At 39.4% G+C, this 23,582-nt stretch overlaps 1 protein-coding gene across 1 annotated transcript in view; it reads left to right on the top strand.

The window, feature by feature from the left end:
- The window catches only part of LOC126412759 (high mobility group protein 20A-like), a 92,003-nt gene extending 73,772 nt beyond the window's left edge, over positions 1 to 18,231 (top strand). The window contains exons 6-7 of the mRNA XM_050082510.1: positions 2,915 to 3,130; positions 17,922 to 18,231. Coding sequence (XP_049938467.1) covers positions 2,915 to 3,130; positions 17,922 to 18,067 — 362 coding nt within the window. The 3' untranslated portion in view covers positions 18,068 to 18,231. The remainder of the gene's footprint in view (positions 1 to 2,914; positions 3,131 to 17,921) is intronic.
- The last annotated feature ends 5,351 nt before the right edge of the window (positions 18,232 to 23,582 follow it).

Raw genomic sequence — 23,582 nt, 5'->3', positions numbered from 1 at the left:
CCACCTGACTTGTTAACCACTGCATCACCACTGTTTTGACTTCGTCATCGTCTTGAAGACGCTGACCGCCCAGTGTTTCTTCAAGTGCAGGAACAGATGGTAGTCCCTGGGCCCAAGATCGAGGCTGTACGGAGGATGATCTAGAGATTCCCATCGAAAAGATGTGATGAGATCTTTGGTCTGATTCACCACATGTGGATGGGCATTGTCTTGCTGCAAAACGATGCCCTTGCTCAACTTCCATGGACTGTTGCTTTGATTCTGGTGTTATGTAGGCCACCCATGTTTCATCGCCCGTAACAATTTGGCTTAAGAAATCATCACCGTCATTTTGGTACCGCTCAAGGAAAGTCAATGCACTGTCTAAACGTTTGGTTTTGTGCACATCCATCATTTTTGGTACCCAACATGTGCACAATTTTGTAATTCAAGTGCTCGGTCAGATTGCCATACAAAACACTACAAGAAACATAAGGAAACTCATCCTGCAAGGAGGAAATCGTAAAGCGTCTGTTTTCTCTCACCTTATTGTCCACTTCCTGCATCAAACTTTCATTAACGACCAAAGGACGCTCACTCCATTGTTCATCATGCACATTTGTGCGGCCATCTTTAAATGCTCTCGCCCACTTTCTTACCATTCCATCACTCATAATGTTTTCTCCGTAAACTGCACAGATCTCACAATGAATATCGATCGCTTTTAGGCCTTTAGCACTAAGAAATCTTATAACAGCCTGTACTTCACAGTCAGTGGGACTCATGATTATCGGAGGCATCTTAAACACTCAATACACAATGTAAACAAGGAAGAATCAGACTGTAATGGAGTCAGTGCGTAGATTAAGGTACAGGCTTTCAAAAAAAATTAATGAGATATCTTAGCACGTCTTTTTTTAAATTTCAAAACAGTACTTACTTAAAAACACTCCTCGTACAAAACATAAGTAAACAACACACTCAACGCATCTCATCATTGCAGGGATAAAAAAGAAAAAAGAAAAAACACATCGAGACATGTTGAGTGTGCTGTTCATTTATGTTTTGTACTTTTTTTGTAACAGATGTCTGAAGGTGGGTGTAATCCCGAAACGTGTAACATGTTCTAATAAAAGAGTCAATTGAACATCTCATGACTTTATTGTGATTGTACAGCATTGGTTGCCAATTATTTACTTGCTCTGAAAAAACTTTCACCTAAGCCAGTTATTCATGAAATGTTCTTGATGGAGGATTTAAATCTTCCAAATACTTTTGCTTACTTTTTTAGTCTTTGTTACATAGCTTTTACGTACACTGATAATATCACCACCTCTCATACATTAATGAAATGCACCAACTGCTTCCAACTAATTGTGGCCAAAGCTGAACACATGGTTTAATTTTACAATTCAAGGTACATTTTGTCATCATTACTAATCCACAGTTGGACGAGTTGCTTCAGGATGGCTTCTCTTTAAAACAGCTGTCAGTTCGACAGAAGTGTTGCCCAGTGATGATGGCTGTGTCTTGACAGAAACATGAAACATAAGAAACAACACACATTTTTACATCATATATTCACACAAAATATACAAAATCTTTCATTTTTATTAACAATACAAAACTTACAGCTACACATTTTCCACATATCGTGTAGTGGGGAATTGTTGATGGTACACATGGTTTACAAGGCACTGTATCGTCTCAGAAGGGTCCGAGCATGTGGAACAGGTTCTCAGATATGTGAAAGGCCTGAAGACTCCTTGAGTAATAGAACCCAGTATGTTGTCCTGTGTGGTGAATGTTCATCAGAGACAAGGGTGTCTGTCATCAGGAGTGCCCCAGGAAGAACTTTACTTGTTCTTTACATACATAAATGACCTGACAGATAGAGTGATCGGCAGTTTGTGCCTGTTTGCTGAGGGCACTTTAGTGTTTGGGAAATGTTGTTTTTGAGTGATTGTTGGAGGATACACAATGACTTGGACAGAATTTCTATTTCGTGTGATGAATATGAGCTTACTCTGAGTGTATAAAAATGTAAGTTAATGTAGGTGAACAGGAAAAACAATCCTGTGATGTTCGACTACAGTACTAGTGGTGTGCTGCTTCACACAGTCTTTTCAACGAAGTATCTAGGTGTAACAGTGCAAAGTGATGATGTGAAATGGACCGAGCACAAGAGGACACTAGTGGGGAAGGTGAATGGTCAGTATCAGTTTATTAGGAGAATTTTAGGAAAGTGTAGCTCATTTATAAAGGAGGCCACACATAGAACACTAATGCTACGTATCCATACGTACTTTTCAAGTCTTCTGGAATTCCCACCAGTGCAGATGAAAGGAAGACACCAAACTAACGTACAGTCATGCTGATAGGTTTTTTACTGGTATATTTGATCAACACTTAAGTATTATGGAGATGCTTCGTGAAATCAATGGAAATTCCAAAAGAAAGATGACATTCTTTTGCGAAGCATTGAGAAAAATTTAGAGAACAAGCATTTTTGGCTGACTGCAGAATGACTGTACTGCCACCAGTGTACATTTCACATCAGGATCATGAAGACATGATGAGAGAAATTAGGGCTATTCTGGAAGCATATAGATAGTCACTTTTCCTTTGCTCTAGTTGTGGGTGGACTAGGAAAGGGAATGACTAGTATTAGTAAAAGTGACACTGCCTTGTACCATATGGTGGCTAGTTGAGTATGTATATAGATACAGATGTAGACGCAAATGTGCATGAACTGTTGTAGAAAATATTTATAAACTTCAGACTTTCAATAATTTGGATTGTGGAACTTGTCCAAATTAGCGCGGTTTTACTGTAGATTCTTTAATTTGCCGTCTTCAAATCTTACTGTTTCACATTTTCAGTCCTTTGAGTATTTATTTGGTTTCACATTATATGTACAAAACCTCTCTTTCAGCTCGTGAGGCTGAACTGCGACAGTTACGAAAGTCTAACACAGATTATGAACAACAAAATGCTATTTTGCAAAAGCATATTGAAAACATGAAAGCAGCTGTCGAGAAGCTGGAGGCTGAGACAGTGCAACAGCAGAGTAGTAATAATGCACTCCAGCAACATCTGGAACATCTGAGGACAAACCTCTCGGCAACATTTTCATCACTCCCTCTCCCAGGTACTGTTAAGATTTGTTTTATCATAACATAATTACTATTCACGGTGGAAATGTTTTAAAGCTGTCACTTTTAAAAGGTACTATAGTATACTAGAAACAGATGAAAATATGTAAAATAACTGGTATGGATTATTAAAATACAGGGTGGTCCGTCGGTGCTTAAACAGAAGCTTAAAGTCAGTCAGTATGTGACGGAATGGAGGCTGCCCTGTATTCATCCTCAAGTTAACTTGCGTTATGTGTGGCCAAAATTCTCATTACTCATTATTATTAGTTACTTACTTGTACATTCCGTACATCGTTATTGCAGCTTCTCGCTGTGATATGGAATGATATGGTGTTACAGTTATAGTAAATCTCCTCAACAGAAGATATGGCAACATGTTTAGCACCCCATCCCCCGAACATACACACAACTACATGTTCAGAAATTCTTCTATGGTGGAGGGGGCTTTGTCAAGAAGATATGATTTGCTTTTGTGTTCAAAGTTAATTTTATTACCCATTAAATTCTTTATATCACTGGGTGGGTGGTCAGAGATTTTTATGGCTGAATACCTCACTTCTTTCCGTGCCACATTAAGGCTGAGTGATGAATAGTGTAAATCATTTTTCCTTCTAGTGTTTACTAGTGTTGCTTTTGTTCTTTAACTGTGATAAATTGTCAGCAACAATGTCATAAATGAGTAAATGTCTGCAAGGCTGTTGTCAGTATGCCCAAATAAAGATCTAACTACTAGAGGTTCTAGAGCAGACATCACACATTGTCCTTGTTACACACTTCTATGCAACAAACACTTTTTTCCTGAATGACAAGTTACCATAGAATATAATGTTGCAAGACATTTGTGAATGAAAATAGGAAAAGTAAATCAACTTCTTTACATTTTCATCTCCAAAAATGATTTTATGCTTAATATAAAAGTTACAGAGCTAAGATGTTTAAGAAGGTCTGTAACATGTATTGATTTAGCCTCATGCTTTATTTCTAATAATGCAGTCAGAACTTGTGCAGTATTGACTTGTGTGTATTTTGTTTTATGTAAATTCAGTGATAGTCAATTTGCAGACATCCAATTATTAATTTTCAAGAAAATATTATTTACATCTTCAAGTGTTAAGCTTACTCTGTTAAGTTTAATTCTAATACTGGCATCATCAGAAAAGACAAATATTTCTGCTTCTTGGATATCTAATGGAATATTAGTTACATATAAAAACAAGTGCACACTCAATGTCGATCCCTGTGGTACATCTGCAGTAGTAATCCCTTATTCTGAAGATTCTGTTTCATTGTGTACTGATCCTCTTACTGCAACACCCTGCGTCTTTTTAGCTGGAGAAAGTGTTTGTAAGGGTTTCTCTTTTATGATTAGGCACAGCTAGGATACTAGATAAGTGAAACCTTGTGCTGCAATTATAATGAGATGACAAATCATGATCTCTAAGTCAGGTATTTGCGTGAGTGCATCATCATTTTGTAATGGGTTTGAGTGTTCTCTCTCTATTGGAGGTTGGTGAATCAACATGAAGCAAAAACATCTCATCATTATGAGAAGCCTTTGTTTACTTCCCAACACTGTGTACTGGTGGCTTCTAACCACGTTGTTGGCACTGGATGGCAGCAGCATACTCTTGAAGTGTAGTCATGATGCAGCTGATTGTTGCTACATCTTGCGCAGCCTGGCAATGACTTTGTGAAGTAGGCATTCTCAGGCAGCTCGTTGATGCTGACTCAGCTGTGTGTGAATTTACACAACCAGGCTTAGCCATAGGCAAGGCTGCCTGATGCTCAGTGTCCCAGTGGCGAGGAGAGCCTCAGTTCAACTCGCAGCTCATGAATGCTGCAAATGGGCCACCTGGCAGGAAGTTTTATTAGGGTGACGATGGAATGGTGGAAACCTCACGGCAGTAGCCAACACTTCAGCAAACACTCACTCGTTGACTCACTGGTTCCATGACCAGCGTGACCAGACAGCCATGTATTTATACTCTCCAAATAGGCTTTATTGTGATGTGGCTGCCTCAAATGTTATGCGTGACATGCACTTAAGTGTCCCTGATTGTTGGTTGCAACTGGCTTCATTATGGTTTTTCCTCATGGGTGCTGACACTGCTGGTATAAATCTGCACATGAAAGATTGGTAGGGGTGGGATCTGTGCAACTCTACACTTGAGTCAGCAATACACAGTGCTTATCATTAGCAAAACTACGAGTAGGACTGACATGAAGGCTCAACATACAGTCTGTGCTGATTTTCATTATGATACTGCCTTATAAGTCCAAATAGTGGATCCATTGACAACTGACCATTCTGGGAGGCTAGCATTTATTGCAGAGAGGTGAGAAGGAATGAACCCAGGGTAGCATTCAGGTATTTCAGATTTTCCCTTTGGAAATATTCGTTTGTACCTGTGATCACATTCCAAGGACACTCTTACACATGTTTCTCCACACAGAGCAGGTTGAGCTCTCATGGCTCTGACACTATATGTACTAGCTTTATAGGGTATACTGTGACTTGTTTGACGTGACACAGCAGCAGTTCGGGAGCTGAGAGTAATGCCTGGACTCACTATCACAACCTTTATTAGTGTGTCATTGTACACACTTAGGAAAATAATTGACATATTGCACTACATACCGTATTTACTCAATCTAAGCCGCACATGAAAAGTGAGACTCGAAATCAAGGAAAAAAAAATTTCCCGAATCTAAGCCGCACCTGAAGTTTGAGACTCGAAATTCAAGGGGAGAGAAAAGTTATAGTCCGCATCTCCAAATCGAAACAAAGTTGGTCCATTGTAATATGAGAGACAATTTCGGTCGAATGAATGACGATACAGCTACAGTAGTTTGGTTCGAGTCATAAGCTTAGCAGTTAAGCTTTACCAGGTAGCCATTGATATGCGTCAGGCGCTCCGTCCGTATTTATACGGGTACCCTTCCTTTTCCACGTGCTTAGTTTGGTTTGAATTGATTGCTTATTTTTCTTTGATCTGATAAGCCCAGTTTTCTTTGTTATGGGTGTTTACGTCACTCTAAGCTGAAAATGCATTACTGTACTGTGTCATGCATTGTTTGTCGCATTCTGATAGTGCGTGTTTACGGCCTGTCGCCGCACGTGGCATGGTTTGCTTTTGTGCGCGCTACCGCCGCTTTTTTAAAAAAAAGAGAGAGAGAGGAATCGTCTCATTAGCGAAACAATGGCAAGAAACTGCTATTTGTTGTTACTTACACTGCTGCTTTCTTTGATAATGATCAACAAGAACCAAATAATAGACTGCGTATGATAGATGCTCTGAACGAGAGTTTAGCGAAATTTTTTCTCCGTTTGAAAATATTTGCAGGCGCCTCTTTAGTACATTACATTCTACACAGAAATTAGAGTCATCTTAGATTTAAAAATGTAGTCAATTGCCGTGCTTCATTTCTAACTGTATCACTCTTAAGCATAAGAATAATACGAATATAAACATGACATGGTATGTATATTCTTCCGCGTTTGCTGTTGTCTCACTCTAGTTTCGTAGTTTATTAGGCAGATAGGATTTAAATGAGATAGCAGCAAACATGAAACAATACATGGCAAAAGGTTTATATTCGTATTATTCTTATGGTGACGAGAATACTGCATGTGATTCACAATTTATAAAAGTTCCTATTAACAACCATCTCTTCTCACAGATAGGAAGAAATGCAGAACGTAGAGTTGGCCATATTGACAAACATCCCAAACAAGTCTTGCCACTCAGATTTTCGTAGTACATTGAAATGCTGCTACATTCGAAGATGAACAATACGGAATTTGTATTTACTTCGTTGGATAATGTATGAAAATGCAGGGGTCGAAACTCGGGGCAGAGAAAAAAAGCTCGTCTTCCGCCCCTTTTTTTTTTTACTGACGCAGAGGATGTGGTGCTAGTATTTATCTTTGTGCCTACAAAGCATTCCTGTGTAGCGCTACATATATTCAACGGCAGAAGTAAGTTGTGGCAGCACCCACCATTTTTCAGAACTTCCGCTTGCGTTGCACTCGATTCTAAGCCGCAGGTGGTTTTTTGGATTACAAAAACTGGAAAAAAAGTGCGGCTTAGATTCGAGTAAATACGGTATCACCAATGTTTCCTACCAGATCAAATTAAACACGCAAATTTTCTAGTATCGTCACTGCACATACTGTAACGGGCCAGCCCACAACCTTGGGCATGCCGTTGGAGTAACTGTATGAGTAGTTCGTTTAGTCCACCGTGTCTTAACTGTCTTCTCCCCCCAATTCTCTCCCCCTGTGGAGGAAGCAAACAGTAACTAAGTCAGGGCTTCCAGGACACCCTTAGAAGAGCAGGTATGTCCCATGTGCACCACAATGGTAAAAATTGGGAGATGTATCTATATGTTGACGCAAGAGGTCATTTCAGTTACCTGATAAAACCCCTGTTTTTAGCAGACCGCCCTACTGCTCTAGGGCTTTTGTATTTACTTTTTTAACCTGGCACCATATGCCCCTCAATCTCTAGAAAGGTTACGTATAGCTGATACATCTTCCCTAGATGGCAATTTGGACTGTTTGATAGGGGAGGGCATCTTCTGACTATAAAAAACCTCATATGGTGATGTTCCTGTACTTTGATGCACTTTTGAGCAATAGGCTGCTACCACATATGGTAGTAGAGTGTTATATTCACATAATAATTTAACATTTTCCTTGTGGTTCTGTGCACCTTTTCTTTCCTCTCTTGTAAGTGTAGTGCACTTGTCAGCAACTTCTGAATCCATAAAAGTCAGAATATCCAAACCAATCATCTGGAAAGGCCTTTTGGCGTCTGGCAATCCCTATAATGTAATTTGCTGATGACTGAGCATAGCCCTCTTCACACTGTGTGTGCTGTTTTTCGCATATTGCTCCATGTCCCGCTTGCTTGTTTTCCATCAATAATTTTCCACAATACTTTGCTCAGCAGTTTGACGACCTCCATGCCCTGCTAAGCTAAGAGTTGTGGACCTGTCTGAACACTTTGTCGCATAAACTTTCTGGTACAAACCTACTTTGTTTGTATGGTACTCCATCATCAGCAGAGAACTGGGGTTGCATCACAAACTGCTGACAAACTTGGTCAACAGCCTGAGCCCTCCGCCAGTCCACTGCAGAAAAACCAACATGTTCCATTGTATGTACCTTGTGACTTTACCATGCATTGCTGTGTGTTTACCTGGGGTGGTGTACTACGGCAAAATCAAACTCACTGCGCCACAAAGCCCATCAGGTGAAGCAACTCACTGGGTCTTGAAGAACCATGAGTCATTTCAATGCTGCAGGACCTGTTATGACTTTGAAATGTCTAACATGTAGGTTGCAATGGAAATGTGTGATGCAACAAATCAGGCTGAGTGTCTCTTTCTTTGTAGTTGAATGATTCTTTTTTGCCTTATTCAGTTGTCTAGAAGCATGGACTAATGTGCGCTCTGCCCTTCTATTGTCTGGCTTAACACACATCCTAAGGCTTGGTGCTGGTACCACAAGATAGTATGAATTGTTTTTGATAATCTGGGAAAATGAGGCAAGGACCAAGGACCAGAGTTCAACAGTTCCTTTACACCCACAGAGTCTTGCTCGTAAGCCAGAGACCACTAAAACTTGATTCCTTTCTTTAACAGATGTCTGAGATGCCTCACTACTTCTGCAAACTTTGGTGCAAACTTTCTGTAATAATTAGCCAAACCTAAAAAGGACTGAAGATGTTTTTGCATTGTAGGAGCAGAATATTCACGCATGGTTTGTATGAGCCAAGGGTCTGCTTGCATGCCATCCTGACCAATAATATGGTCCAAATAGTGAACTTTCTTCAATATGAAATGACAGTTTTCCAAAGTGTCAGCTGTGCCACTCAGAATTGACTAAAGATGTCCCATAAATATACCATGTGTTCTTGAATGTCTTTAGAAAATACTGTAATATCATCTAGATACACCTTACACTGTTTTGGGTTTAGGCCTTGTAATACCCTGTCCAATAGGCATTGTAATGTCAACGGTGCATTCTTCAATCCAAACGTCATTTTGTGGTACTGGTAATGACTAGATGCAGTCTTAGGCTTGTCCTCCGATGCTACTGCCAATGAAGGTATCCACTTCGCAAGTCCATTGTTGTAAAATAAAAGCATTGCCCCAGGTTATCCAAATGTATGTGATTTTTGGCTTTGGGTATGCATCTCGTCTGTAAGCTGATTCAAATATTGATAGTCCCAACAGAAAGTGTAGGCCCTACTGCTGTTAGAGTTCTTCTTTGCTACAGTAAATACCAGCACTCCAACAGGTGGTACCCTCTTCAATTAATCCGTCATGGAATTGTTGGCTTATAAATTTCTCCATCACCAGTTGGAAGTTACGTGAAACACAGTACGGTTTTCTGTACACTGGCAGTACATTCCCAGTGCTCTGTTTTTGGCATAGCTGGAATGGTCTGGGAGGGTTGAAAAATTTCTCGTATTCCACTCCCAACTTTACCATTACGTTTGTATCAGTTTCTTGCAAATGTGAAACATTTCTCCCCAGTGTTGCTGAATCGGCAGACTGTTGCAGCTTAGAATACCTTATATTAAAATCTCTAATTCTTCTTCCTCCAACATTTCCAGGTTGGCTGTCAGTGCACCTCCTGTTAACTCCACTTTCATTGACCCAAAGTTATCTATGTTGATGGGCATTACCAGGCATCTACCAACTTCTTGCACTTATGACAAACTATAGTGTACAAAGCACCATGCCTTTTTCAGTTCCACAATTTCTGCCAAGGTTTCAGCTGGCAAATCTACTCCTATTTTTACCCACGCCAGCTTTCCTATACCTTTCAGTATTTTGTCCTAAAAGTAGAGTCCAATGGACCATACATACAGTCTATATAGTTCCTGCTACATCTGTGGCATGCCATGCAGCATTTCGGTTTTTCCAGCAGTGAAGCGTAAACAGAACCATGTCCCATCCAGCTCTATGCGCACTGTTCCAGGTTGACTTTGGAATTATCAGAAAATACAGTGCAAATATGACATCTTCGCTATTGCCAATCCGAGGTACTACTTCCATGTAAGCTGAAAGTCTTTCCCTCCCACTCGAAACTTGATTTATGCTGAAGCGAGTAAATGAATACTACTCTCACATATGCTGCCTAGTCTACAAGGAGGTGGGTTCAAATTCTTCATACCACGTACACCCTGACATTCTACAAATACCTGTGGCCCCATATCCAGTAAAAATCTACACATGCTACCTCCTACATAGCTGGTCAAACAAAAGTCTGCCACTGATTCAGCACACAGGTATCCTGTGCTCACAAACTGGGAACACTGCACAGTGGCCCCATCATTCCTTTTCATGTTTAAGCATGGGGTGCAAGCTCTAGCCTGCAACAAACTTCCCTGTGCTTGTGAAAACCTGCACAAATATTCCCATTGTGACTGTTCAGCTCTCTTGCATCTCCCAACTAAGATTTTAGACAGTTTTACCGAATGTGAACAGGTCGACCACATTCATAGCATGATTTATGGCTTAAAGACCATCTTGTTGTTCCTTGTTTTGGTCACTGCATTTATTTTCACTAATTCTATTGCAGTTGCTACAACTTCATTTAAAGATCCTGGGAATTCTACTTGTGCGTAGCGGAAAATTTTGGTTGGCAAACCCAGCAAGAACATATGCAGCACTCTCTGTTATGCTTCCTGCAGAATGACATTGTTGGCACCCTTCAACTCATAAGTGTTAATTTTTAATTTTCTTATCTGATCAACAAAGCTTTCTACAGACTCTCCCTGCCTTTCTGCTATACTATTAAGCTGCTCACTGTAGATACTATTAAGCTGCTCACTGTAGTACATAGCAATATTTTTCCTCTTATACCATTCTACTAATCCTTCCCGCAGGTTCTGAAAACACTGAGCATTTCGCAATTTCTCTTGGCACATTATGTATGCCATAGCATTTGTTGTTAATTTTAACCAAGCCATACTTAGTAATTGTTCAGCATTCCATCCCCCCAATTTGTCTTTAAAAGCCAAGATAGTTCCTCCTCTTGCAAAAATTTGGTCCACTGAATTCCTGATTCAATGTGAGGCTAACTGAAACAGATACTCAGACACATTTAGAAACTTCCCACAGTTTTTATAGTTCCAGTCAGTGGCTTGCTCAGAAAACCAGCACTAGTCCTGCGAATACCGGGATAGTTGATACATGTTATTACACTTTGGCTTTTGTCCACACCATATTACTTACGTAATCATTCACTGCTTTATGTGACAACTCTTCAGGCTGTTTCGCTGAGGGGTCCATAACAGATGTACAGTCTATATGATGTTGATCTGTCCGTTTGGTAGTAAGGTCAAACCACCTCATAGAGGTGGGATTGGAGATCCCAGGAGGCATCCTGCCACATACTCCTGCTTGATATGTCCAACATTATAGAATTATGCTCTTTTCCATGAATTATACATAAATCTATACCTAGCTTCAACAACATATCAGTCATCTTCATCAACATAGTTACACAATTTCCCATGTTACACATTATCCTAATAGCTTATTACATCTTTTCACTACATCATGAAACAAGCACAGAAGTTTGACTAAATGAACTGAACAAAAATTATTTACAAAGAAAGAATCTTTGGTAAAGTCACTGCAGTTGCATTTCTGATCATTACATGTGGAGAACTATCACTTGAATCTTAGATTTTAAAAGTTATCCTCTCGTCCCCAAGAGCCATTCAGTGTATCATACTCAGTAAGCTCTGTGATGCTTCTGACTTATCAGTGAATCATACTTTTTATGCTCTGTGATACTACAGACATATTTATTTAACCACATGTACTCTACCAGCTGCAACTTGTACCCTCTTAATTCAAGTCCCATTACTCTATAATATTTTACCCTTGTCAATTTCTCAGAAATCTGATATGTTCTCTCATTGTGACTCCAGTTATGTCTTATACTGATTCCGACAGTTATCTTAGGTAAATTATCTGCTATCTCGCTGTCACGACTTCGAGATACCAGGAGTGGTATAACAGTGACATCATGGCCAGAGACGAATCTCACATCCATGATATCTCAGTGCCTTGCCACACTATTTTAAGTCAGTAAAGCATGAGGGGAGGAAAAAAAAGAAAACCTGAACCAAAATACACTGTTGCAACAGTAGCCTATTTGGTATTCTGTCAGCTTTGTACCACAGCTTAAAACTACGTCACTAGAGAATAGGGTCAGAGATACAAGCAGAAGGAGTACAACACAGAAACAGAAAGGAAGAGAAAAGCTCCACACACAACACAGGTACTCTGTGGACATTAAAGTACATACCTGCTAGTGTAGATCACTGGAGGACTCTTAAATTTCATAACTCATGTGACAGCACTGTTTACAATAAATTATACCCTCATTCATCTACTATTTACATATTTCTAAGTCTCCCTGATTCCCATGGCCTACCACTTCTGAGCCACAAACTGTCCTCACATTGCCTGGTATAATGACTTGTTTGTCAGCATTTCTAATGTACTACATAATGTGAACCAGAACATAAGAACCGCATCATCTGGTGGGCTACACTGTGAGCACATAATTGAGTCATCGATTTGTTCCTTGGGACCTTCCCAGAAACCACGAACACATCTATTCTTGACATAATCAAGACACATCAATAGAAGGGACATGGACACAAACCAAGGAAGCAAGATGCAAGATACCCACAAGCAGTTAAAGAATATACATAGTGCTACTTACTCTCAACTGCATTGATGGTGACTGTATCACCTAACCTATCTTGTCTCTGACACCACTTATAACAGGTGTGAGCATCCTTTGGTGGAGGTCAGTGGTTCAGGGTGAGTCAGAAACAGCTCACCATTTGGTGAAGCTGTTATTTGCTTTCCAACCAAGTGTACTGGTCGTTTGTGCCCATGTTAGGAGGCGGTGTGCTCTTGAAGCATATTGGTGATGCAGCCAGCTGTTGTTACATTTAGCTCAGCATGGTGGCGAGTGGACCTTGCAACTTTGGCATCCTTCGGCAGCCAGCAGTGTTGGCTCAGCTGTGGTTCAGGTTATACAGCTGGGTTTACCAGTAGGGGTGGCTGGCTGATGGTCACCCTGGTGTGAGGCGGTAGAGGTGTATGGTTACATACCCTAGATCTGCATCTGGCTGGCAGCAACTAATGTTGGCTGACATTCAGTGGCTCTATGGCTTCAGTTGGAGACTTGCACAACGGCAATCAAGTGTATGCTCCTATGTCACGCATTCTCTGACTGCCAATTTGGTAGTGTTCTGAGCATTCTGCTATGAATGTTGTAACCAGTGTGAGCATTAAACGATGTTGTAATGAGTTATTTAGTGAATTTTTATTCCATTTGTTCCAAGTTGTCATGTCTGATGATGGTGGTAAGTGACAAATTCTACGTGTCATTATTTGTAGGATACAAGCTATCTTCAAGCACAAAGCCCTTCTATGTGTGTACTGCAACTTCTGGTATGATTTTTAGTAATTTAATTGAAAGCTTTGTTGCTTTGGTAAAAATGAAATTGGTTCTTTTTGTCGTGACAGAATAAATTACTATTAATCACACCGGATTTGTCGGAGAACAGCAGCAACATGTGTAATTGATCCAGCTTTAAGAAATTCTATTACCTTTTAGTGGAAAATTCGTGCGGTACTCTCCGACGTTAGAAAAGTCGTGGTGTTCCGTTCGGAGCAGGAGGCGGCTGTCTTTTCTCATTCGCGATATCGAAAATTACTAAAAAATGAACAGAAATTTTTTTTTTTTTGGAGGAAGATCGCGCGGAGAAAACAGACAGAAGTTACATGAAAGAAACCTAAGGGACCAACTAATCGGATTTGTATGAACATATAAACGGAACTAAAAGAACTTGGAATAAATACTATAATGATGTCGTCACGACAGCCTCCTGTTCCGACAGAACACACGCTGGATCATAAGCTGCATAAATCTTTTAAACAGGAAAGATTATCACAAATATAATTAATGAAAATAAGGTTGAGAGATTTTCTTTGAAATTAAATAAACTTCAAGGCTTCAAGTATTATATTATGATACGGAAACTTACATTAACATGGCCACCCATTGTGGCGGTGGAGCGAATTTTCACGATATACATTCTCGCTTGTTTGTGGCTACATATATTTTTAATCACTTAAACTCTTAAATTTACAATAAAATGATTATATCAGTATGGAGCACAACACTTTTGCGTCCGACTCGCAACACATTCACAGAACAGCTAGAGAGCGGCGCGGCTCCCTGCAGAAGTAAGAAATTGGCAATTGTTATTTTGAAACATAGGTGCATCGTTTTTTTACTGATCGATAGCAGCGTATAACAGTTTATAGCTATCGTGATATTCTGCGCTTTTCAGGAGCGCGGCAAAGATATCTGGTTACAACATTCATTGGTATATGTTAAAAGTTCGCACATACTGACGCGAATACAAAAAAAAAAAAACTTTTACATGTTAAAAATCGCAGTGATAAAGGCTGTAATGTCACAAACTGTAACTTCGAACAGGCAACACTGCAATCTCTGTCCATGCCCCAACTGCATGACCCTCCAACATTTATGAATCAGGCTATAGGGGAGCCTCAGTTCAATCTTTGGACCATCAATGCTTTGGGTGGATCTCCTGGCAATCAGTCCTGTCCAGGAGACAATGGACCAGTAGCAGCCTCATGGCGGAATCCAACACTACAGCAGACGCTGCCATTACACATTGCAGTGGTTTGCATATGAAAAGTCCTGGATGGGATGCAAATAATGTAACGAGTAAATGCACTGCATACGGCTATCATCAGTATCCTGCAAGATGCAGCGACTACTGTGCTTCATGATGTGTACTGAAAGATGCCTGATCAACAGTTGATGTTGCTTAATTGGTAACCATTTCAGATCATCCAGCTTTTTCTGTGACAGAGCACTGTGGGTATGAGTAGTTTTCCTGGAGGTGCTGACTGAAATGGTTTGCGATTACACATGTGCTTCACTCTGCTCATATCTGCATGATCTCAATCTGTTTGGCTTGTGTTGATGCCATCAGCTTTATGAAGGAAAAATCATGTCATAAGTCAAGAGTGCATAAAGGCTCAGTTGTTTTTCTCATGTAATTCGTATTTATGTGAAGTGTCATATGACCATCTTTCCATTTGAAAATTACGATTTGTGTCAAGAAGCTGATAACGTCGCATCACATCTCATGCTATTTAACTTTGAATTTCAGTGTAGATACCTATTTTTGTTTTAGAATGGTAGTTCCACACCTGTGGACCATCATTTACATATCTCATTATTAATTTTGGCAAAAGGAAACCCCGGGAAGTCAAACATACAACACAAAGAGTTTATTGGCAAGCTGTAGAGCTTTGAATGGTCTGAAGCCTGATCAGAAATTGCTTACTTGGTAATTGATGCTCCAGCTTGTAACACTCCCCTTCATAAATTCAAATAAAAATTGACTTTTGCATTGCATTTTGCTCCTATGAAAGTATGAAATGTGACAAAAATGAGATAATTTTGGTAGAAGAATGAAGAAATTTTTAAAAATTTAACTTATCTAATAAATCCAGCTGTTGGCGATAGTGATTATCAGTGTGCTTGCAACAATATGAGTTGTGGGATCTGTATTTGAGTGGTCATAAATATGTATGCAAAATTTATGATCTTATTCACTTTTGAAATCATCTTTGATGTTGCTCCACAAAAATCAAGACAGCCAACAAACATGATTTTGTGCTACTCCAAAAGTGAACTTACAACATTCCTGACTACCCAATGTGAACTGCCCAAAACTGCATTGGTGGATACAGCTGCCGGTGTATAGGGAACATTCTAACAATTAAAGGCATTGTAATTATTGATGATAATACAATTTTAATTACAAATACAAAAAATAATTATATTGATATTGACACACACCATGGCATCCTTTGTAAAACGTAAATACAGATTTTCTGCTAAAAAATAAGAAATATGCATAATTTTAGTTTCACTTTTATAACATTTGCATTTCCTGGCAATCAGAATTAATCGGGTTTTAATTAAACCTATAGTAGTTTTTCAGTTCCATTACTAACATTGGTGATATAAATGTATATTGTACAGATTCACATAGGGTTCCTACTTTTATTTGTAATTACAAAAATAATTAAATGTGACAAAGTTTACATACCAAATGAATGTACCTTTTAATAATTGAGTAATAATGGCATCACTTATGCTTATAGTTATTGTAATAAACGGTAATAAACATTAGTGAAAAAATAGAGGTGCAAGATTGATTATTTATGTACATAATTAAAATTGGATCAGTTGATACCCTAAACTTGTGTATCACATACTTCAATTATTACTTCTCAGTCCATTACGTTAAAATCTCCATGTTTCACTTTGCGTGTGAAGCGAAAGTTTTTATTTCTAGTTTTTTTTTATGAATTTTCATTAACTAGTGATTTTGAGATATGAGGTGTGATCAAAAAGTAACCAGAATTTTTTAATTTTAAGGGCTGTATAAATCCAATTTTTAATTTTTTTCCCCGAATGCTTAGCAAATATTTAATAATGAAGAAGATTGATCAAAGAATTTTCACTAAATTTTCCTTGAAAAAGGGAAAAAAGTGCAGCACCACATTTGAAATGTTACCTTTGACTTTTGGCAAATCCACTATGAGTAAGACAAGAGTTTACCGGTGATATAAATGTTTCAAGGAAGGTCAGGAAGACATTGAACACAATGATGCTCTAGCACAGCAATTACTGGCAACAGTGTGGAAGGAGTCAAGAAAATGGATCTGGAAAATTGCCATATCACCATCAGAGAGGTTGCTGATGATGTCAGCATATCCTTTGGCTCATGCCAAGCAGTTTTTTCAAATGTTTTGGGCATGAAACATGGAGCAGCAAAGTCTGTTCCAAAATTGTTGTCATGTAGACATTGGTCAGGAATTGCTGAATGAAGTCGACAACAATCCAGAACTGCTAAATAAGATTATAACAGATGATGCAGGTATGACATCAAAACTAACGCCCAGTCATCCCAATGGAAACTGCTTGCAGAGCCAAGACAAAAAAATTCAACAAGTTCAATCACACTTGAAGGTTCCTCTCATTGTTTTGTTTGTTTATAGAGGAATAGTGCATCGTGAGGTCTTGCCTGGTTGTACAGTCATTAAGAATACCACCTGGAAGTTACGTGCCATTTGCCTGAAGCAGTCCCAAGGAAACGACCCGAATAGTGGCAAAATCACTCATGGAAACTGCATCACAAAAATGCTCCCAAAATTGCATCACGATAATGTTCCCACATGCACCTCAATGCTTGTTCATGATTTTTTTGCCAAAAAACAAAACAAAGACGTTGCCTCAGCCATCGTATTCACCAGACATGGAACATGTGGCTCGCTCTATTCCCAGGGCTGAAGAGAACCATGAAAGGATGTTGTTTTGCTTCCATTGATGAGATTAAAAACAGAATCGCTGAAGGATCTGAACACCATAACAAAAAATGAGTTCCAGAGTGCTTCCAAGATTGGAAAAAGCACTTGCAAGACATTTTTGTATCTGAGAGGAATTTCTTTGAAAGGGACAAAGTTGATGATGTTAAATAAATAAAGGTACTTTAGGAAAAACAAAAATTCCCATTACTTTTTGATCACATCCCATTTATTGCATTAGAGTAAACATTGGCCAGGAATCCATTTCATGCAATTCCAGCTGTGTTTGTAATTCAACTAGTAATTTGTCTGCAGGAACTAATGAGCTGCCCACAGTTGCTACTGTTGACGGCTATATAACAAGACTTAATGCAGTTCTTATGGACCAGTCAGCTCCAGACCATGACGGACTTGCAGTCCGTGTGCGAGAGTTGGTCAACAGTTTAGAGTTTCCAGGATGACCTTTCAGAGTGTCTGAAAAAATAAGGACATTATAGCCACAAACTCTAACAGACAATTTACTATAAAATATTTCATTTCTTATCTTAATTTTCATTGTACAAGATACTGCAGTTCATCTGTACATTAGCTTTAAAATAAAGTGACGTGGGTATGCTCTCTCAAATAGCAATTTCTTATTGTAATATCCTACAAAGACTGGAAACAATTTTTAACAAGTGAAAGTACAGTGATCTAAGTATGAAATTGTATATTTTAATTTGGTTCATATCAGTAATTAAAGTAAAAAGTAAATCTCTTCAGAGCTGTGTTTATTGAAAACATGTCCATTAATCTTCAAAAGAACAGTAAGCACACATGTTTTGACTTTCATTAAGATTTCTCAGTTATTTCCATACTTATTATTGCAGGGAAAGAACATAAATAAGGATGTTTGCTCTGTAGTTTGTGTATCAGAAGCTCAGTTTACAAGAATTTCATCTCCTATGACACAGTACTTGCTTCCTTCCAGACTTCATTGTGACTGTTACATTGTCTTTTAATATACTTTACTTGGCCTTGTCATTGGTATCAGCACAATTTTATTGTATGCTTGTATTGACTCAGATGAAAAAGAAAAGTTTGTTTGCAGAACATCATTTTTCCCAAGTGTTTCAATTCCTATTCATTCATATTAATGACATGACCCTTTAGATTCAGGACTTCACTTCAATCAAATAAGACAGTAGCTATAAGGAGGGTAATAAACTGGACTATGCATGTTGTTCCAGGAATTTTCATTGACCGCAGTTTGGGTAAATGTCGTTGAATCACTTGTCCAATTGTTAGTAAAAGTTGCTGACAAAATCTTCATACATATGAATTTTGTGGAAGTAATGTTGTCTTAGGTTGAAGTACTAGGCCTTTTTTTTAGGATAAATATGACAGCATGCTCCCATCCCTTAAAAGTATCTCAACCTCTGTATAGATTTCTTCAATGTGTATATGGAAGATAGAATGTACCAAACCAGAGTGCACACACACACACACACACACACACATACACAGTATATAATGTATACACACGACACACGAGTTATCAGGGAGAGGTCCGCCCTGATAGCTGAGTGGTCAGCGTGACAGACTGTCAATCCTAAGGGCCCGGGTTCGATTCCCGGCTGGGTCGGAGATTTTCTCCGCTCAGGGACTGGGTGTTGTGTTGTCCTAATCATCATCATTTCATCCCCATCGACGCGCAGGTCGCCGAAGTGGCGTCAAATCGAAAGACCTGCACCAGGCGAACGGTCTACCCGACGGGAGGCCCTAGCCACACGACATTTCCATCAGGGAGAGAACAAAATCGTAAGGAAAAACATTACAGAAACTTTTCCAGAATTATCTATTCTTTATCACAATACACACGCTGTTAAAAATAAAGTACAGCATTTGAACAGCCCACTGGTATGCATTACAGAGCACTGAAGAAGAAACACTGAAGTAGACCTGTAAGGCTATCGTCAACAGGGTGGTACATATTGTATTCATAAATTGCAGTTGGCTGCCCTGATGAAATACGCTTTGAATGCTGCACAGATATACAGACAGATATTGCAGCTGTGAAAGTGTCTACCTGAACTGGTCCTTTTATGGAAGCTCAGTGGTCATTGCAACGGACCAGAAAACATAACCATTTGGCTGTCCAGAGAAAAACGGTACTCTCAGGTGGGTGAGGCAATGGAGGGGTACTGGTAGTGTTTTGAATCAGCAGTCACTAGGCTGGAGAAGAAGTGTTTGAACATGGGAGAACCTGGAACAACACAGTCGCAGACATTCAACACAGCAACGTGCGCAAACATGACATCTGTCACACTTGGCTGCTTACTGGACTATTTGAATTTTTTTCATATTAACAGCAGGTGGTTTAAGAATCAAATCCTTTCATGACTGGTTATTTTAATAATTTCCAGTATTGGTCTGAAGAAAATCCACAATGCTTACATAAAAAGCCCCAGGCGAGTCCGAAAGTTGTTGTATGGTGCAGTTGGCACATTGAGGTTCTTGGCTTCTGTGTCTTTGAGGGCGGCACCAGGTGTGGAGCAAAATTGAATTCTGACCACTACTACAAATTGTTGGAGAAATTCTTTATTCAAGAACTGCAGGCAAGAGAGTTGCTGAATAACACTTAGTTTCAATAGGATGGTGGAATAGCTCACACAGCACTCCAAAGAAAGGCTGTTCTCCAACAAATGATTCCAAACCAGGTGATATCCCACTTCGGCAGTGTGAGATGACCAACCCAATCCCCACATGCGCCATTCCTTTAGGTGGTGGTATGAATGCTTTCAGCAATGCATCCAAGCAAATGGGGCATGTGTAGAAAATTATTTTCAAGGTGTATTGATGTCTGCCAATGTATTTACAAACTGTCGTGTACTTTTTATTTCCAAATATGTTAAACTACTACTTCCATTCACCATTTTTCTGTTATCGTGTCCAGTTGGTAAATGTAATATGTGCCACCATGTATGAACATGCGAGTTGCTATTGGAAAACTATCTTACATTGTGGGGGATCATGTATTTGCATCAGAAATGGCATATGTTTTAAAGTTAAGGAAGATCTAATTATAATGAGTGTAGATAAACATTTTGAATTGGCAGCCATTGAACTAACAAAGCTGAGAAATCACAAGCGGTTAATCATTCTGTGCTTGAGGCAACAATAATGCAAATTTCTGGATAGAGCATTACGTAAAATAAGTGAGAGGCAACCATTCACCTATAGTGAATCAATGAGTGGACTACAATAACACATAACAGAAAGCAGCATTCACACTAGCTTTTAAGCATTAATTATTTGCCAAGCAATAGTACACACATTCATATCCACATCCACATAGACACCCAAACACACACTCCCACAGGCATGGAAAGACTATTTATTGGTTCTCGATTTTGAAAGCAGTTGCCTGAGCTGATGGGAGGTGGGGAGGGGATAGGTAAGGATACAAGGAGAGGGTAGTGGAAAACAGGCATGTCTTTGGAGAGATGACTTCATGGCCACACAACAAGATGAAAAGAATACAGAGGGTACAACAAAAGAGATGTAAGCAGAGGGAGGGAGAGGGGGGAGGGTAACTAAGGGGGAAATGGGGAGGGGGAGGTGAAGACGGAGAGGGGGAAAAGGAGAGGAGAGAGAAGGCAGAGGGGTTGAAAAGGACTGGTCCAATGGAAATATTATTTGGAAATACTGGGAAAATATTTTCCGTGTGCAGCCAAATGTAAATGAGAACGTGCTGTTAATACTTGGCAACCAGGAAAGTCATATCACCATGGACAGTTTCATACTAGCAAAGGATAAATCTTTCTTATGTTGCCACCACATAGTAGCCACAAGATGCAGCTTCTAGAGAAAACTGTCTTTGGTCCATACAAAACTTTCTATAACACTGCATCTGCAGAAAGGCTGAGGTCACATCCTGGTAACCCTATAACCATTTACGAAGTTGCTGAAGTTGCAGGTCGAGTTTATCCATCAGCATTCACACCTGTGAATATTCAATCTGCATTTCGAGCAGCTGGGATATGGCCCATAAATGGGAACATTTTCAAAGATGATGAATTTCTCACGTTGTATGTGATGAGTAGACTGCAATCTACATTGAATAAAGAGGCTGCATCTAGGAATGATGAATTGGCAGCAAGACAAAGTGGTATCTATACTCAGCCACCAACGAAACTACAGTCGCCCCCTAAACAGTCACTATTACCATTACTGAAAACCCTTCCAGAAAACAGTGGGTGTACATAAGGGAAAGGAAGGTGTGGTGCACCAAGAGTGTTGACTGATCCACCTGAAAAGCAGGCAATAGATACACTGTGTACCGCACGAGAAGAAAAAAAGAAGGGATCATCAGCTAGGAGAAGGATACTATTTAAGTCAAATGCAGAAGGAAGCAAAACTAAGAAGAAAATTATAGATGACCCCAGTCCAAGTACTTTGTGTGAGGATAGTGACAGTGACATGAGTCTGAATGACTTCTCATTGCAAAGATAGTCAGACAAAATGAAGCAGATGGTATTTCATTTGATGTACACAGATGTACAGGAAACACTACATTCTAGACAATGGGTTTTGGTGAAAAATAAACATTTTATGGAAAGGATTGTTTGTGTAAAATGTGAAGACCCAACTGTGAAATTTCTACAAAAGGGAAGAGAAAGTAGAACATTTGTGTGGCCTTTAGTAGATGATGGTAAAGTTTCACAAGAATATGTTGTCAGAGCATTTCCAGAACCAGCATTAGGAACGCTTTGGGAACTGAGTTTCCCTCTTCATTTTCATGGCTCCAACATAAATTAATCAGAAGTGGATTAAACCTTCCAATAGACGTTAACAATATGCCAGTAAAGAGTAACAATATAGAAGTGCTGCAGAGGCTTCAAACAGTAAAAGTAACTTTTGTTTTTTAACTGTTAAATAACATGCACTTTAAGGCCTAATTGTTTACAACAGATGCAGTACTATTTTCTGTGTTTATCTGGATGTTCCATATAATAGCCCTGAGTTTATGTTAAACAATTCTATTCATAATAAATGACTTGTGGATTTATTTTCAACTGTGGCTCATGATACATGATCACATTGTACCCTGAGCCAAATACATTTTGTAAAGATGTCTCTACAACACAGCTGCTTATCAAATTTATTATGGCCGGCCAGAGTGGCCGTGCAGTTCTAGGCACTACAGTCTGGAACCGAGTGACCGCTACGGTTGCAGGTTTGAATCCTGCCTCGGGCATGGATGTGTGTGATGTCCTTAGGTTAGTTAGGTTTAATTAGTTCTAAGTTCTAGGCGACTGATGACCTCAGAAGTTAAGTCGCATAGTGCTCAGAGCCATTTGAACCATTTGAAATTGATTGTGTGTTGTGATTCATTTGATGGGAAGTAAGACAAGTAATGCAAAATAAGCACATTGAAAACATTATTGCACCTGCCCAAATTACAAGCCCTTCCCCTGTAGGGATGAATAGATATCCAGGTATTATTAGGATGGGGATGGTTGGGAGACGTTGAAGAAAGTAGTTCACATCTTTGGTACGAAAAGCTAGGCTGTTGACAGTGGGTTGGAGGCGTATGCCAACAAGAACAATTCTTTCTGTGGGCCCACAGTAACTATGAGACTTCCAGATTTGTTAGATTTATTGATTTTGTGAAGCATGTGGTTGGGTAAGGAAAGAGATGGATTCAGAGGAGAGATTATAGTATGGGCATAAGAATTTGAGTAAACATGGAGGTTATAACACACTTCTTTGATGCTTGTAGGCAGAAGAGTCAGACAATAAATGGATGCCATGGAGTCTTTCTCTGCAAAGAGTTGATTATATTGGGTAACGTCTTAAAGCTGTGGATGGCTGTTCTTTCCTCTGTCCAGATGCTCGTGTTCTTGGAAAGGATGCTAGGAAGGGAATGTGAGGCCAAGTTGGAGGTAAGGAATTCTTAGAAGGTAACTAGATGTGGTTATTGATAATGGGGTA

This window comes from Schistocerca serialis, chromosome 7, assembly GCF_023864345.2.
Source record: "Schistocerca serialis cubense isolate TAMUIC-IGC-003099 chromosome 7, iqSchSeri2.2, whole genome shotgun sequence".
Lineage (NCBI taxonomy): Eukaryota > Metazoa > Arthropoda > Insecta > Orthoptera > Acrididae > Schistocerca > Schistocerca serialis.
The sequence above is the reverse complement of the archived record's forward strand: the minus strand, read 5'-3'. Positions and strand labels throughout refer to the sequence as shown.